Source organism: Opisthocomus hoazin, chromosome 4, assembly GCF_030867145.1.
Source record: "Opisthocomus hoazin isolate bOpiHoa1 chromosome 4, bOpiHoa1.hap1, whole genome shotgun sequence".
NCBI lineage: Eukaryota > Metazoa > Chordata > Aves > Opisthocomiformes > Opisthocomidae > Opisthocomus > Opisthocomus hoazin.
The window spans coordinates 118,856-136,535 of NC_134417.1; the positions used below are offsets into that span (position 1 = coordinate 118,856).

At 43.8% G+C, this 17,680-nt stretch overlaps 1 protein-coding gene across 6 annotated transcripts in view; it reads right to left on the minus strand.

Moving 5' to 3' along the window:
• Positions 1-6,005: 6,005 nt before the first annotated feature.
• CLSTN2 (calsyntenin 2) overlaps positions 6,006-17,680 on the minus strand; it is a 527,602-nt gene continuing 515,927 nt past the window's right edge. For all 6 annotated transcript variants that reach the window (XM_075417512.1, XM_075417511.1, XM_075417510.1 and 3 more), the window contains one exon: positions 6,006-17,386. In XM_075417512.1, the coding sequence (XP_075273627.1) occupies positions 17,177-17,386 (210 nt within the window). In that variant the 3' untranslated portion in view covers positions 6,006-17,176. The remainder of the gene's footprint in view (positions 17,387-17,680) is intronic.

The following is a 17,680-nucleotide window of genomic DNA, read 5'->3' on the forward strand; positions in this document are numbered from 1 at the left end:
CTCACGCACTACGCGCAGGAACAAGACAAGAGGGAAAGAGAGAGAGAGAGAGAGAATGACGAGCGGGCAGCAGAACTGACGGATCAAGAGAGAAACTGAATCAGGGGAATAAAGAACGCTGGAGGGAGACAAACGTACAGGCAACAAGCCAGATGGACGAGGGCAGGAGACACACAGATCAGGACAAAGAGGTGGAGAAAGTGAAAACAGTGATGGGCTGCAGGATGAGAAAAAAGGCCAAGGAGCAGGACAGAGAATAACGGGACAGCAAGCTGGACAGGGGCATATAGCAAGAAACAAAGCGACAGGCAGCAGTGTGGAGATATACAGACAAAGAGTTACGGGGAGGATGGAGGACAGAGAGAATGAGAGAAAAGGGACAGGGAGGGGGGCACAGATGGAGAAAGAAATGCTGGCGACAGAGAGAGGAAGAAAGCAACAGGACAGAGGCAGAGAGGTAGAGAAAGGAAGAAAAAAGTAGCGACGAGTAGGAGGCCAGAGGCACAAGGAAAAGACAGGAGGAAGGACAGAGTGACAGAGAAAACCGGTGAGGCACAGGACGCCAGAAAGAAAGATACTGTGAAAGAGAGCGCGACAGGGAGCAGGACGCTGGGACAGACAGCAAACGAGAGCAACCGAGAGAACGGCAGCGAGGTGGAGCACAAGAGAAAACAGGGACTGAGAGCAAGACCGAGGGGTGAAGCAATAAATAATGGGGCTGGGGAGCAGGACAGCAGAAGAGAGAGACAGAGAGGGGGACACTTAAGACAACCGCAAACTGAGAGGGAGAAGGAGAAGAGCACAGAGGGTCACAGACAAAAAGAGAGGGACGGCAGAAAGAGAAAAACAAGACGAGGGAGAAGGACTGAGGAGCAGAGAGAAAAAGGGTACAGGGAAAAGGACAGAGATGCAGAAAACAAGGCAAGACTGGAGCCAGAACACAGGGCAAAACTGACAAGGACAGGGAGCGGGACAAAGGGATGGAGGAGGAAAAAACAGCGATGGGCTGCAGCACAGAGGAAGAGAGAGAAAAAGAGCAAGAAGAGCAAGAGAAGGAGAATGACAGGAGGGTGTAGCCAGAAAGACTGGGACACGTCAAAGGGGGCTTGGGGGACACACACATCGGAAGGGTAGAAAGGAAAAGGGAGGGATGGGGAGCAAGACAGCGTGACAGAGCGAGACATAGGCAGTGGAGTGCAAGGATACACAAAAGCAGAGGTACTGGGAAGAGGAAAGAACGTCAGGGAGAGAAAGGTGAGGGTGGGGAGCAGGAGAGAGAGAGGTGGAGAATGAAAAAACAGCCATGGTCAGAAGAACAGAAATGCAGAGAATAAAAAATTACTTCCAGGCAGCAGGACAGAGGGACAGAGCAAGAGGAAAAAAAAACAACAGGGAGAAGGACGGGTAACACAGCAGGACACTGCGGGAGTGAGAGGGAGGGAACACAGAGCAAGGCAGAGGAATGAAGAGAGAAAAAAAAACAACCCAGCAAACAGAAAGGCAACCGGACAGAACTAGGCAGCAGGGCAGAGAGACGGAGAAAGAAAAAACAGGGACAGAGGGACAGAGAGGCAAAGAGAGGGATGGGCACCAGGACAGTGGGATACAAACAGGGAGTAGGACGCGAGATTGCAGAGAGAGAGGTCCAGGGAAGCGGAAAGAATGACAGAGAGAAAAAGGGGGGAGGGGGGCGGGGAGCAGGTCAGAGAGCTGGAGAAAGGAAAAACCACTGCTGTGGAGCAGCAGAGGGGAACGGAGAAAGAAAGAGAGGGAGGGGGAACAGGGCAGAGAAACGGAGAGAGAAAATAAGCGATGGGGAGCAGGGCAGAGCACTAGGAAGAGGAAAATAAGACAAGAGAGAAGACCGAGGAGCTCAGAGAGAAAGAAAGGTCGAAAGAAAACGCCAGATAGGTAAAGAAATAAAGAAAAACAAGGATGAGGAGCCTTGCAGAGATGGTGCACAAAAATGTAGGGCCGGTGAGCGTGAAAGAGGGAGAGAGAGATGGGGGCAGGGGGAGGAGATGAAGAAAAAAGGAGAAATAAAGATGGTAACAAAGCACACGACACAGAGACAAAGAAAGGGTCAGATCTAGACAAACAGACCCACAAAGGGGGCGGGGGGGGTATGCCAGGGAGGGAACCCCCAAAAAAAACAGCAAGGAGCTAGAGGACAGAGAGAGAGAAGAAGAGAAGAAAGGACCGGGAAGCAGGACAGAGAAGGAGAGAAAGGCAAAAAGGGAGAGCCGGCTGGACAGGGAGGTCTATCAAGAAACAACCAGACAGGCAGCAGGACAGAGACACAGAGACAGAAAAACCGGGGGACAGGAACCAGGACACAGGGACGGCGAGAGGAAACAAGGGCCAGGGAGCAGGACAGCGATGGAGAAAGAAGCACTGCAGCAGCAGGGTAGAAAGAGAAGGAAGAAAGGCCACAAGAAGGACGGGGAATGACAGAGAAGGGAAAGAGAAGGACAAGGAGCAGGACAGATTGTCAGAGAAAGACAGGGACAGGGAGCGGGACAAGGTGATACTGAGAGAGAAAAAAGGGACAGGGAGGCAGGATAAAGTGAAAAGACAGGCAAAAATAAGAGACGGGGGAGCAGGACAGAGATGGAGGGGGAAAAGCCTCAGCTGGGCTGCAGGAGAGAGACGCGGAGAAGGGAAAAAACAGCACCGGGCTGAGGGATAGTGAGGGAGGAATTAAAAAACAGACACAGGGAGGATTCAGGGGAGGGCCCGGGACGCAGAAGAGGGGCGACAGGGCCCCGAGGGCCTGGCACTCACCGCAGCTCTCGCTCTCGGCGCTGCCGGGAGACTCTGTCGCTTCAGGCGCTTCTCTCTCCTGCTCTCCTCCCTTCCTCTTCCATAACTCTGGTCGCTTGGCTGTCCTACACCTAAAAGAAAACACGCATGTCTCGTAGCTCTTAGGAGACGAGGCTCCCTAGGCACATAGCCTCGCTCGCTCACGCGCTCCACAACCCTACCATGCTGCTGGTGACACATACAGACCCTGCGGGACACGCTGGCGGCCTGGCCTGCTGCAGGCTACCAAGAGGGAGCCTTCCTCACCCGCAGAGGCAGGCTCTCTCCTGCCTGCAGCGCCAGGCAGCTGCCAGCCAGGTGGCCTTCCATTTCTTCTTCTTCTTCTTCAGCCTTCTCGGGACTCTCCAGCTTCAGCCGCGCCACCTCCTGTCCGCAGCCACTCAGCGCTCCGCCTCTCCCGTTTCGCCCCCACGACGCCAGGACAGCGAGGCCCGGCACACGCAGCCCACACAAGCCTGGAGCGGGCGCAGCCAACGGCATCCCCAGGCCACGAACAGACAAACGCGTCCTCAGCGCGGCCCCTGCCACAGAGAAAGAAGCGGCGGCGACCGCGTTAAGGGAGGCCGAGGCACGCTCGAGGCCCAGTGTGCCGCCCGCACCACGGGCCTTGGGGGAGGCCGGGGGCTCCGGGACAGGCTTCAGGGGACGTGCTGCAGCTGGGGGCGGCTGCGCAGGGCGAGCGGGGCCGGGGACCGCTGTCGAGTTGGGGGGGGGTGCCCGCCTCCTTCCCCCCTTCCCTTCCGTCACCTCCCGCCTCTGGCCCCGGGGCTGCCTGCACCCGGCTCACCTCCTGCAGCCTGCCGCAGCGGGCGGCTCGAAGCTTCCCGTCCCACCACCCTCGGGCAGCCACCACGCACCCGCCGGAGGGGAGCCCGCGCCTCACCGCTGGCCTCTCTGCTCCCCCGCCGCCCCGGCACCCGACACCAGGGCGCCGCCATGCTGCTCCGCCGCACTGCGCATGCGCCACGCGCCGACGGCGCGCCGCAGGGACCAGTCCCTGCGCGGAACGCCGGTCTGCAGTACCGCATTGCGGCCAGGAGGCGGCGCCAGTGGGCACGGGGCGGCGGGACCGAGCCTCGCGCCTGTGGCATTTCCTCACCGGGAGGAGCCACGAGAGCGGCGGGAGCGCCCCGCAGGCCCTGCAGCACCGCTGTGCCGTCACCGGCGGGCGGGAGCGTGGAGCACATTGATCGGCGTAGCGCGCCAGAAATTAAAAAGTGGCGACGGCGAACTAAAAGGGAGACATAGAACAAAAATCTAAAAAGTCCCCTCCCTCGACCTGCTGGCTGCGCTTCTTCTGATGCAGCCCAGGGTACGGTTGGCCTTCTGGGCTGCAAGTGCACGCTGCCGGGTCATGCTGAACTTCTCACCAAGCAAAACCCAAGTTGTCCTCCTTAGGGCTGCTCTCAATCCATTCTCCACTGAGCCTGCATTTGTGCTTGGGATTGCCCTGACCCATGGGCAGGACCTTGACCTTGGCCTTGTTGAACTTCATGAGGTACGCACGGGGCCCACCCCTCAGCCCTGTCCAGGTCCCTCGGGATGGCATCCCTTCCCTCCAGCGTGTCAACTGCACCACACAGCTTGGCGTCATCAGCAGACTTGCTGAGGGTGCACTCAGTCCCACTGTCCATGCCGTCGACAAAGATGTTAAGCAGCGCTGGTCCCAATACTGACCCCTGAAGAACACCACTCCTCACTGGTCTTCACTTGGACACCAAGCCGTTTACTGTGACTTCGTGTGTGCCACCATCCAGTCAATTCCTTATCCACCGAGTGGTGCATCCATCAGATCCATGTCTCTCCACTTTAGAGACAAGGATGTCGTGCAGGACAGTGTCAAATGCTTTGCGCAAGTCCAGGTAGATGACGTCAGTTGCTCTTCCCTGTTGTAGAAGGCCACCAGATTTGTCAGGCACGATTTGCCCTCAGTGAGGCCATGTTGGCTCCGTGTTGCCATGAAAACACAGGCCAGGCCAATGTACAGTCTGCTCGCTGACCCGTGGTGTGTGCATCCACATGGCCAGAGAATGACGCAGCACAGCTGCTTACAGGGGGTGTGCTTGCTGTGCAGTACGCAGCACAAATCTCTTCTGAGACATCTGCCTGACATGAGGCATATTAATATGACTGCAGGAAGGCATGGCATATTTGGCAACGGGCAGATGGTTAAAGCAGACTCATTCAAACGAAGGTACCTCAGTTGCACCTAGAAGTGCAAGGCAATTTAGAACCATTACAAAACAGGATCAGGCTTATTGTCCCTTGTGTGTAGGACACAGGCAACATTTTCCCTGAGAGATTTTCCAAAACTCCAGCCAGCCATGGCATGCTATGCCACTGAAATCAGGAATGTGAAGGCTGATGTTGCTTTCAGCACATGTTTGGTTCAGCACAACCCAGCAAAGGACAGTGATTTAGGTGTTCAGGTTAGGCTTCTGCCTTTCACCGAGACTTCTGAAGTGGCAGTTGGACCTTTCTGAAAATTCAAAATAGCTGAATTGCATCTTAGACAGCTGATGTTGGGTGCTTAACTGAGTGTGGCTAATGAAACATCTATGTTTTTTATTGTGTTGTGACTTGTAAATCATACCTTATGTAATCAGTGTAATATCTCATTAAAGAACTAGATTCAGTCTGAGGAGCTGACAAGGAGGGGAGGTCTAGATAGAGCAGAAGGCAAAAAGGAGCCAGATGTATTCTTATACGTGATCACACGTATCACTTACACGTGCAAGTGTAATTCATAGGCATATGATTGAAAATAGTGATACTATTTCACAATTTAGGTGTGTAATAGATGGTATAATCCTCTTTCTCGTTGATCTTTTATCAGCCCAGAATGAAGTTTGAAAACAGAGAGCATTAAATGTAAATACCAACAACTCCTCAAAAGGTTGCCCTTTCCCTTGCTTCCCTTTCCATATGCTCAGCAGAATGATGAAAAGTTATGTAGATGCTTTAAAAATGTACTGAGTCTTTTGACACTTGGTGTGTTCCTCCCTAGGAATTAGCGAAAGAGTTGACAGATACAGACCAGATATTTAACCTTAGCCGCCACAGGTGTTAGTGTTTAAGGGTTATTGTTCAGGAAATAAGAACATCCCAATAACTGGTGAAATAAAGATTACAGAACATTACCTTTTATGTGAAATTCTAAAATTATATTTATTGGCCAATTCACAGAAAGTGCTGTAGTGACCACAAAAATGAATCTGGTTTTACACATGCACAGGTGTACAGGCCCAGTTTTAAAATAACAGATCTACTTCCATTATGCATTTAATCAATCATGTGGAAAACATCAGGATATTAACAATTTCAAATTCATAAATGACTCTGCAAAGTGACATGGTTTTTATGAAATATACCACTATGCCATGGAAGCAGTTTTGCACAACTTATTCCCACTATACGTAAAGTTAGGCTTCATGTACTTTACTATGTGTCAGAATTTACTGTACATTTTCATAAAGTTCTTTTAGAAAAAAAATAACCCACAACAAAACCAGCAGATTTGTACCTGTCTTCAAAAATAATTTTCAGTTCATATTCACCTTTTTAATTGCATATAGTAATTTAATTCATCATTCTGCATAAACTGTATAGATTCACCTTTTCATAAATGCATTTAGCATCTGCAACAAGGCATTTCAAGATGCGGTTTATGATTGTTTCACATATAAATTATTTTACATAATGAGCATCTCTTTTGGACTGATGAGTCTGTTGTTTTGAGACACACTTATGGGGTCACAGCCACACTGGATATGTTTATTTGAATCCCATCTGGCATATTTTTTATGATCAATAGAAGTGGCCACAGCTACACGGAGATTGGATTGCTAGGAAACAATCCCAAGCTACAAAATACACGCTACCAATTACAATTACTGCTCCTTAGCAAGAACTAATGCACCAACATGGGAGCAAATCTGGGAAATCATGAACTGTGTGTGAAAACTTCTAGATTTTTGCAGGCAGATGAAGTATCAGTTTCACTGTCAAGCTGTGATGAAATATGAAATAGAATAGTCCTGGCCAATTAGAGCTCAGAGCTGTTACATTCAAGATGCTGAGATTATTCATCAGCTCTTCAAAATCCTGTGCTCTCAGTAATATATATTTCAGAACTATATGGTTAATTCTAACTAGAAACAATCCCTTCCACCAAACTCCCAACAGTATTCAGGGTGAATGTCTCATTCCTGCTCTGCTGCTCATCACAACTTAAGTCATGTTTTACAGTTCCTTGCTCAGGAATAATTCTTCTTTTTTTCTCTCCATTTGCATTGCAACCTTACCTTGCAAGGCTTCATCATCTCCCCACCTAGTCTATTAGACTTAAGTTAGTCTTCTTGCAATTATTAAGTTACTCTTCATGCAATGTCTGGTTTTGGAAAGGTGGGAAGAGAAGAGACAGGAAGCTATAATGACACATTTTTTTAGAAAATTGAAAGGTATTTCCACTCACTTTTCTCATCCATTGTACTAGCCAATGCCAAGGTAGTCATCTTTCTTTGATCGTGTGACCTGAAACCACCGATGGCAATTTGTCATTCCCTAGAACATTATTTGTACCATGCTAGTTAACACCTATTAGGGACAGAGACGTGCTGAGGGAAGGCTTAGTGTGCCTGCTCTCCCTTTTATACCAACCCTTTTAGACACAGCAGATGAGGAAGACAAGTTTTGTTTCACTTGGGTCTCAGTGATGAAGTGGGCCTTTGAGCACAATCATTTCTGTTCAGTTTTGGCTTTCAGGCAGAGAAGGCTGGAGTAGAAGAGGGAAATATATCAATCTGAAGACCCAAGCTGACTTTGTACATCTTTTCTGTTTGCCTGTGTAATCAGGCTTCTGAACCAGAGAACAGAGGTTTGCTTGAGGAATGCTTGAAAACTAACCACATAGTCATCGTGCCAGTCACAGACCATAGATGCATTGCAAATTTTAAAAATATAATGTTAGGCACAGCAGCATAATATTGTTGGCACCATTCTATTTCCTTGCAGGAGTTAAGATATGGCTAGAGATCTTGAGTACTTCTTTTAGAAAGTAAGTGCATTCTACCAGTGAGATTTGAGGAGAAACAACATATATTGATCTGTCTTAGAGCAATGTATTAGTAATACCTACTGTTTAGTGTAGAGACACTTAAAAGCATGGGCATATGAATGACAATGTCTGTTTCCAAATTAATGACGACAATCTAAATTTTAACAAACTACTACTTTGTATTACTGTTTGGTTGGCTCCCACGTTTATTGGTTGGCTTTGTTAAATCATACCGACATAAAAAGCACTGCCAAATTCATATTGTATCAGAACTTAGCCACAGATTACAGCAAAAGTTTTTTAAAAATCAAGTTTCAATATAAATTCATTATTTAACCTTTCACAACTGACACAGTGACACACACCAACACAGCACACTTTAACAGAGTGAAGTGACCACGACTAATTTAAGAACACCAGCTTTTTTAGTTTGTGTATTAATAACACTTTATGAAAAGGTAAGAAAAGATGAGACTGAAGCAATGAATTGGAAGGAGGAGGGATTCATAGCTTCTCTAATAAATGACCAAAGGCAACGAACCTGGTAACTATCTAAAAATATTCAAAGGATATAAACCATGGGTAAAGAAATTATTTAGGGTGGTGCAAAAGGGTATAACTGGGACTAATGAGATAAAAATTGCAAAAAGGATTATTTAATTCATTATCAGGAAAAACTTTCTAATGGTGAATTGTAATAGACTCTAGAATAATCTCTGGGGAAGCAGCAGAAGCCCCAGGCTCAGAAACATTTAAGTAGGCTGAAACACTGTGCACCCACCCCACCCCCGCCCCGCCCCTGACACTAGAAAATATATTCTAGGGAACAGTTCTGCACTATTAGCACAACACCTGTACTACTTTTTCTTTCTATCTACTGATTCTTATTTCTAGGATTTAATGAGTCTACCAGCAACTTCTAAACACACTGAAATTTAGATGAAACTGTTACAGGAATCCTAACCATAGTGTGTATTGCTCTGCAAAGCAGTAACGCACTCTGGTATATCTTTCCATCCCTGTTGTGATGACCATTTGAACAGAACTGCCGGTTAACCACAATCAGGTATTTACTCAAGATTCTGGTGGTGCAGTATTTGCAACAGAATATATATAAAAAAATCTTCTGAGATATAGCTCGTATTTTTTGGATCAGTTTGCATAGGATCTATCTTGTGTATTTTCAAAAATTAAGATTCCTCACCATGTGGTCACTTAGGAAATTGGACTGTTACAAAAAGTTTACTTAAGGGCCTTTGCAACAGAGAGTACAGTGCTTCTTGGGTGTTCCCAGTTCCTCCTCCAACCCATGGACTATGTTGGTTGTCAAAAAAATCTCTAAAACTAATCAACACAGTTGTCTGTGTGCAAAAGTCCTGTTTGTTACCTCAAATAAAAATGTGTGATAACTCTACCATTAAATTTGACTCACTACAGACAAAACATTTTGGCCCAAATCACCATGGGCCTGCCTTGACAATAACACATTTTCTACGATACGCAGGCACAGTGTGGCCACATTTGTCATAGCCTTGCTCCCCTCCCTGCTCTGCTGGAGGTAGTGCAGCTGTAACTAATGAAGCAGCTACAGTCAGCAGCAGCCATGCTAAGTAACTTCAGGTCCTAGTTCATTACTATGACCACCACCTCCATGCTGGGAATGATTAGGAGATGTTTTTGTATACACATATACATACATATACACACACACACACACACAGAGATATGCGCGTGCGCATACATGGTCATCTCAAACCCTTCAATGTCCTGTAATTCATTTTCCTTCTTGTTGATTGCTGATAGCTGTCAGTTCTGGATATGAAAATAGCATGTTTCCATTTTCTTACCGTTTGACACTCAAATTTTTAATTTCTCGTTTCTAGAAGATTAAATCCAGCTTTTTTCACATCAACTGGAAACCTTAACTCTTTCTGTCTGTTATTTATGAATTATTCTTTTCTGCCTCCCTGTTCACTCTTCCCTAAGTGATAACTCAATTTTCTAAAAGCACTGACTGCAATTAATCCATTTCACATTCTAAAGACCATACCCAGTTAAAACAGACCATCCATCTTCTCATCTATATGAGTGCACATTAAGCAGATTGTAGACAAGAATTTGTTGCCAATTTCAGTACTGGTTTGAAATGGCATTGTAGTCACAGACTTGGTCAGGATTAGCCCATCAAGTCCTCGGTATCTCTTTATGTAGGGGAGGCAGGAGTAGAAAGAAAAAAAAGACACTGTAATTTTAACAGTTTGGGTGGTTTTTTTCCTTAGGATATCCTGAAAAATTCAGCCAAAAATTATTTTATCAGTTAATACGCCTACAGGAACCTCAAAGAACTTTATATCCAGTTAGGAAGTTAAATGCTTCTGAAAAATCCAGAACTGTATCCAGATTTATACAAAAGGAAATAGATAGGGCAGCACAAAGGCCTTTCACTCCCACGAAATTTTCTGGGTTTCTGAAGTATAAGGATAGAATATGACTGCAAAACCTTTGCCCCCCATTTGGAGACAGCTTCTCTTTGCATTTGGCAGGCTTTGTGCACCTTGCCTCCTGAAAGTTGCGCTCTTTTATTGCACAATGTGCTTAGCTGGGAAAAAAATTTCTTCTGCTTTGTTCTCAGCAGTGGCATAAATACTGACAATATACAGCCCTGTAGCTTCAACAGCTGATGAATGCACAATTTCCACAGGAGTTAGAGTTGAAAATAGGAATGAAGGCTTTTTCTGAGCTCTGTTTTAAATGTTTGTAATGTTTCAAACTATTGTGTTTCTTCATAGGCAATAACTAATGAAACAAGAGCCCAAAGTTCCTGACTGTAACCATTGTGGCATTCATTTTGTGTGTGTATAGGGTGCTCCACAACGGAGGGTTGCAAGTAGAGCTGCAGCAGAATTACTGAATCGTAAGGCCACCAAGCTCTGACAGTGCTGTTCATCTACAGGGCTCACAGCACTTTGCGGAGGATGTCAGTATTGTTAGTCCTGTCTACAAGCAGAGAAATGGAAACTGTAACTAGTGAACCACTGGCGACACCTACTTAAAAGGCAGCAAAATGTCTCTCGGGAAGCAGGGGACCCGATCTGGTAACCGTTGTTTCAGCACAAGAAAAGCAGTTATGAACATACAAAACCTCCTGGTTTCATTTTCTTGTGTTAAGCTTCACACGGGTTAGAACTGCTTATTATTTTACAAACGCTTCATCAGACAGAGGTTTGCGAAATGAAAGCCCTTGCTCTCCTTTCAGTTTTTCTCTGCTCAAACATTGTGAACGTCTGTTTTATGATCCTGTCTTCTTTAGGGACAAACCCCCCCCCCCCAAAAGCGCCCCCATAGCTGGCTTGTACCTTGTTATTTGTACAAAGGTAATGAAGTATAATTGCCTCCTGAGCTCTCATTGGAATATTTCTTCTGCTAGATTTAGCAGAAATATATCTTAGGACTGGCTGTGTTAACAGAGTATGTGTTTTCCTCTGCTGTAGCTTTAGTGGTTATCCTTCAAACCTGTTTTTATTTCTCACGCTAATAAAAAAGAATCTGAACTCCAGGAGAGACTAACCAAAAAAACCCCAATCAACTAAACACCCTAGTGCTAAAGCAAATAATCTAATGACTGGATATGCTTTCTTTTTGTTGGTTCATCTGAGACTGTCATCTCGTTCACTGGAAATCTGAAATATGCAGCATTAAGGGACCTGACACAACACTGCTTCTTATGTGTGTGTTTTTTTTTTTTTCCCCCAAAACACTGACCCCAATATACTGAGATTGTACAGGATCACTTTGCTTCTGTGTGCTGCAGAAAATGTTTATATTATATTGCAAAGTGGACATAAGCATGGAAGTGCTGTTTATTTTGGAAACACCTAGGTCTTTGAGGGACGAGGGTGGCTGTCATCCTTGTGGCTGTTGGGAGTGACCCTTTTACACTATGAGGTTTGCAGACTCTTATGGGCAACGAGGATGTGGCATGAATAGACCTTGTAATCTTTCTCGGCTTAGCCTAAGGAAGCAGAAAGCTATTGCTATTGTCTGGTTGGTGGTACTGGTTGAAATATGAGGAGGATCATACTTATATAGCATAGTATTATGTACAATTAACAGTAATATTTCTAGTCGTTTCAAAGGTGCTTTTACTTCTGCCGTCTTTGCCGGGCCTTTTTTTTTTTTTTCTCTTCTATGTCCTCCACAGATTTGCCCAACTGGTGTATGAGAACTGCCTTAACCAGCTATTAAGTAAAGGTCAGCAGCTACACGGATCATCCAGAGGTGCATTAACCCCAAGGCATACTGTCAAAAGTAAGTGAAACAGCAAGATGAGGCTACTGCATACCCAGCTTCCACCAAGTATTTCCACATTTTTTGTTCAGTAATGTTATAAGGGCAGAACCAGAGTTCGTTGACTGTTTGTCTGTAGATGCATAGCATCCAACTGAGATCCTAAAAAACCATAAATTGGGCCATTTTAAGGGCACAGATGCTATATGCTTTGATTCCAGCATTTCCAGGTAGTCTCAGAGCAACTCTAGATGTGCTGCCTGAAACCATGCAGCTTCACGGAAAACGCTGGAGAAAACAAGAGGCATGTTGCTGATCTAGATGATATATTTATATATGTATATACACACATACATACAAACAATATTGCTTAAAATTTGTATGTGTGCAAACTATTATATATATATGCAATATAATGTATTGGTTTATGTATTTTTTTCAAAATTCTGCTCATATCACTGTTATTTCCAGTCTGGCAACTGTCAATGTCCAAAATTTTATTTCATGAAATTGATTTTTTTCAATACCAGGATTTCATCAAGAAACAGGTATCTAAGTATGTCTAAAACACCTTTTTACAAGCTATGACACCTTTATTTTTCTGCCAAATGAGCTATTCTCTTGCTGTTAACCTACTGGTGCTTTTTAAGTGCAGTGCAGCAATAGTATACATTATACATGCAGGAAACAGCTACACTGCACAGAGATGAAGCAAATTTGCTAAAAAACAAAACAAATTAGGATGTTAGTCATGATGTCAGACATCAAGATTTTTTAGTACTTGTCTCCTTTGCCTACTATTAGATTCCTGGAAATTGTATTTTGCTATGAGGTTTTGTTGTCATTTGCAATAAGCATACAAAAAGTTGTGGGGGACATCCATGTACAGAGATATTTCCTCTAGTCAGCATGTGTGAGTTAAGGGAAGAGAGGACTTTTTGAAGCCCTGGAGATGTCCTCACAGTTCAATTCCCTCTCCTTCTCTAAGTATCTGTATGCTTTTGCAAGCATCCTTAATTTTGAATTTGAATTCATCCTTAATTATGAAGTTAGTCCAGGCTATCAGGAGCAGCACCTCTGTATGTCCGTCCCACCACATCTTTACCTGCTGTCACTTCAGTAAAGTCTTTCATTCTCCTCTTCTGCAAAGCATGGATGGTGGTGCAGATGAACACAACAGTGCACGTGCTGGCACCAGAACTTCCAGAAGAGGCAGTGTCATGTCCCAGCCTGCCGGGACCCCCACCAGGTACAAGCATTAGAACTGCCTCAGGTTACAGGTCCGGCAAAGACACACCTGAGACATAAATTAGGTGCAGGGCTCAAAACGTGTTGCCAAAGTTAAGTAAGGGCTGCTACTGAGTCGCCCTCTGACCAGTCCTTAACCTGGCGCCACTAATGTCCCATGGCATTATTTTCAGCTTAGGTCAGGCAGGGACAGCTCCAGTAGCCCTTGCCAGGGGAGATCATCCCTAGTTAAAGAGCAGTCGAGCCACCACTGCAGGACACTACTGCCTGTTTGAATGAACAAGTAACATAATTTTATTTTAATTAGCACTAAAGATGTCACGCACCTTATATGTCTGTTTCTAATCTGAACTGGTGTCAGCCAATGCAGTAAATACTGAGATTCAATAAAATACCTGTGGAGGGGGAAGAAGTGAAAAAGAGATGTGAGCTACTGATCACAAAAAACAACTTGGGGAGCTATGTTAATTCAGGTAACACAGTATACCACTGTCTTGACTTTGCATTTGTAGGTTTTGCAGCTTTTCCCAGCCTTAGATTAGAATTTCAAAAATTTGAAGGCATTCATTGATGTGATGTCATTTTAAATCTCTGGCATCACAGATTCCTGATGTCATGTTTTATGGGTACCTCGCCAGAGATGATTTTTTGGACGCACTTGTTTATTGCTACTGTAAAAAAAGCAACCTTTGTGTGTCTTCATAGCTCCCCATTGCAAGTGGGCTAAGGAAAAATGTTACATCTTGAACAGTCAGACACTGCAGTTGCCACTTCAGAGTCTGCAGCCTGAACACTTCTTCGGAGAGGGAAGGAGAGGTTTTTGGCTTTTGATCAGTGGGGAAAAAGAGTGTGTGTGTGCACACACGCGTGCACACACATACATGTTCTGAGTTGGTTACATCAAAAATCAATTCATGGAGGGAAGGAAATAATGTTGAAATTATTTCAGAAAAAGTGATAGTTCTATGTTACTGTGCTAGTAGACTTTTGCTCACGAAGCCACTGCTGTCAAATTCTACACAAATACTCTAATTCTAAGGTTCATTTTATGAAGAAGTCTCTCTCATTCTCACTAACATTTTGTGAAAAGGATTTATTTGAATGAAAAATGCTGTTTGACGCAGCCCAGTGAACAATCTAAGTACAGTGATACATTTTAGTTTGCTGAGTATCTTGTTGCAGACCAAATCTGAGTGATAACACGTATTCCTGCATTACTTTGCTTAGGTTTAAAAATGTAGGTTTATTTACAGTAGAGAAAATACTTCATGATTGCTTCTTGTGTAAGGTACCAGTACAGCCTGAAAAGATTTGGTTCCAGTAACAAAAAGGTGAAGATCTATACGATGGATAAACACACTGATGAAGACATGAATGTATAAAAAAATTACAGGCTGTCAATAATGTTGTAAATTGCTGTTTTCAGGTTGCCCTAATGTTTGCTGCGATAACAACAATAACAATAATCAGGAATAACAGAAACTCTAAAAATAATTTCAAGTCCAGTTTTAAATCTGAAATTAACTTTTAAATATCCACTTTTAATTACAAATCTTTTTTTTTTTTTTCTGAGCAGAAAGTGTTGCTAAGGTATGTGCTGCTAACAAGCATTATGAAGGGCCCGCTTCATGTCACTAACAAATTAACACTAGGAAATTATTGAGGTTACTAGGACGCTAAGAAATGATCTAACACAGAATTTCTGTTCAGGATATCGAGACATTTTAAAATTGTTTTTTTATTTAACATAAATTTTGCCCAATTTTACAATCTTTATTCCTGCAGATAAATTTTAGGTATGTGGGCTTGATTCTACAAATATTCATGCAACTTTAATACATGTGAGAGACCAGAATAAAAATAAAACAGGACTGCTCACATACAAAAACTTCTGTATTGCCAGTCTTAACAAACAATCATGTGCCGACATGATTGTTGAGACAATAAAAAAGAGCATGAAGATCTCTAATTTTTAAATGAATTTAGGATTCTTTTCATTTACTTTCTAGTTATTAAACTACAAGGTCTAGTTGTTGTCAATCTTTCCCCATAGCTAGCAGCAGCTGCTAATAAACATGAAGTATTGAGGGAGCTGGATACTCTGAAGATTGCTCAAGTTACTCTTTGCAGTATCAACTGACTGCTTGTTTCTTTGGGAGACAGGAGAAGAGGAAGCAGCTCATTTTAAACAGCAAATTACAAAAGCCAAAGTCAGTGATGAAATTGTAAAGAAAAGGATGGACTTGTAAAAAAAGCAGACAAGCCACTAAGGCAGCATTCACTTCCATGCCATCTTGGTTTTGATGCATTAGAGCAGTTATCTTAGCAAGTGCTGCATCATTTGGATGCAGAGCATTCGAAGATGCGAAGATGATTAAGGAAAGGGGACAAAACCCACACCACACAGACTTACCAACACATTGTACATAGCTTTGCTGCTTTTTTTTTTCCTCCCCCCTTTTTACACAGTGTTTAAGAAAAATATGCTGTGTTACTATAACGAACTAAAATACTGTCTCAACTTCTTCGAATCCGCCCCCCCACCCCACCTTTTGGGTCCAGGTAGGTTTTACTTGTTCTTGTTCTACTTTATAAAACTTTCTCTCAACATTAATGGCTTCAGGAAGGAGAAATAAGGGAGAATTATGAGCACAAAAGAGGGCTTACCGTTGTGTATGTTGTCACTTTCTCTTGTGCCACTTGTGGGTGGGCAAGGGTACAGAAGAAATAGAGCATAATGTTTTACAGAATACAGTCAGACAGGAATTCCAGCTGGCACTCACTAAAGCAAAAGGGAACATTTTCCTTGTGTTAAATCATTGTTTAAATCCCAACCATACATAGCTATGGAAAAACAGGGTCACTTATTTTCCACTACTTCAGTCAGATACTGCAGCAACCTAATGATTTTACAAGACAGACGGTTTAAAGCATCAATTTGCTGCAAATTGCTTAATCCATAACTAATGAGCGGCTCTACAGGTTTTCAGTAAATCAATCCCATTAGAATTTACAGTTTGCATAAGATCATATTACTCAATCTGTGGACACGATTTTTTTTGTAACCTTCAGCAGCCCTGTGTTGTTGCTGGTTTTTTAAACTCTTTAAGTTTCTGTGGGTGGGTTGGATACAATTCCTGTCTTGAGGGTTCTGACAGCATGCCTGAAAAATACACTGTCCACTTCTACACAAGCACACATGCATCCCGTGTCAAGTCCTAAATACTGTCTTGTGAAGACAGTTAACATCCAAGAAGGCAGGACGAGACGACAAATGGAACTGAGCCTCTGTCACCTGTAGCGCTAAAACTCTGCCCCAGTTTGAAGGTGGATTATATCTTACATCTGTAGGAGCATGAAGTCAAACAGCAGCTGTTACTTGGACCCACACAAGTAATTCTCCTTAATGAGCTAATATCTCTCCTGTATGAAAAAAATAGCAAAGGCAAAAATTTCTGTGGATTGAGTGACAGAACTTTTGTCACATATCTGCGGTGTAGAAACAGGAAATTGAGAACTACGCTTGCTAACACATCATATTCTAGATTACTTTATTACTGGTGATGCCAGTGTTTTTGTACCATGTTTTGTCCAGGCTTTGTAAGAAAAGGGTCAGTTCTATTGTTATCAATTACTACAACAAGATCATTTTAGGCAAAACAGGTATATGCAAGCGTAAGTTCAAATCCTGTCAACGAATTCATTGACTCTGAAAAAACATTGTATTGGTTGTTACAAAAGAGCAATGTGGCTGGAGGGCTGTTAGTACGGGAGTGTTGAGTCATCCCACTCCAACTGCTCTTGCCTGGTGGCATTCTGTTTGTCTCCCTTTTGGACAATCGCTTCCTCTTCCTCTTCCTCCTCCTCCTCCTCCTCATCTGATTCAGCACTGGTTGTGTCTTCCTCTTCATATTCTGTGTCGTCTTCTTCCTCCTCCCTCTCCTCTTGTGCCTGGTGCGGTTTTTCATATTTCTAGAGTACATTTAAAGAAATGAGAGACAGAAGAAAAGTGCCGCCTTGCTTCCACATTTAGAAACGCTAACATATTGGAAAAATCTGCTTGCCATTATTATGTGACTATTAGGCATCAAATATGATACAATTCAGTAGCAAGTATTCAAAAACTACTGGAAGAAGAATGGAATGTCAATAAGCGATATCTTGGTTAGTCGAGATGCCAAATTTAACCCTTCAATGTCAACTTCTTTAAATTGCTCATGATTTCCCCTCCTTTTAGTGTATTAGTGTTTATATTAAAGTTAAAAA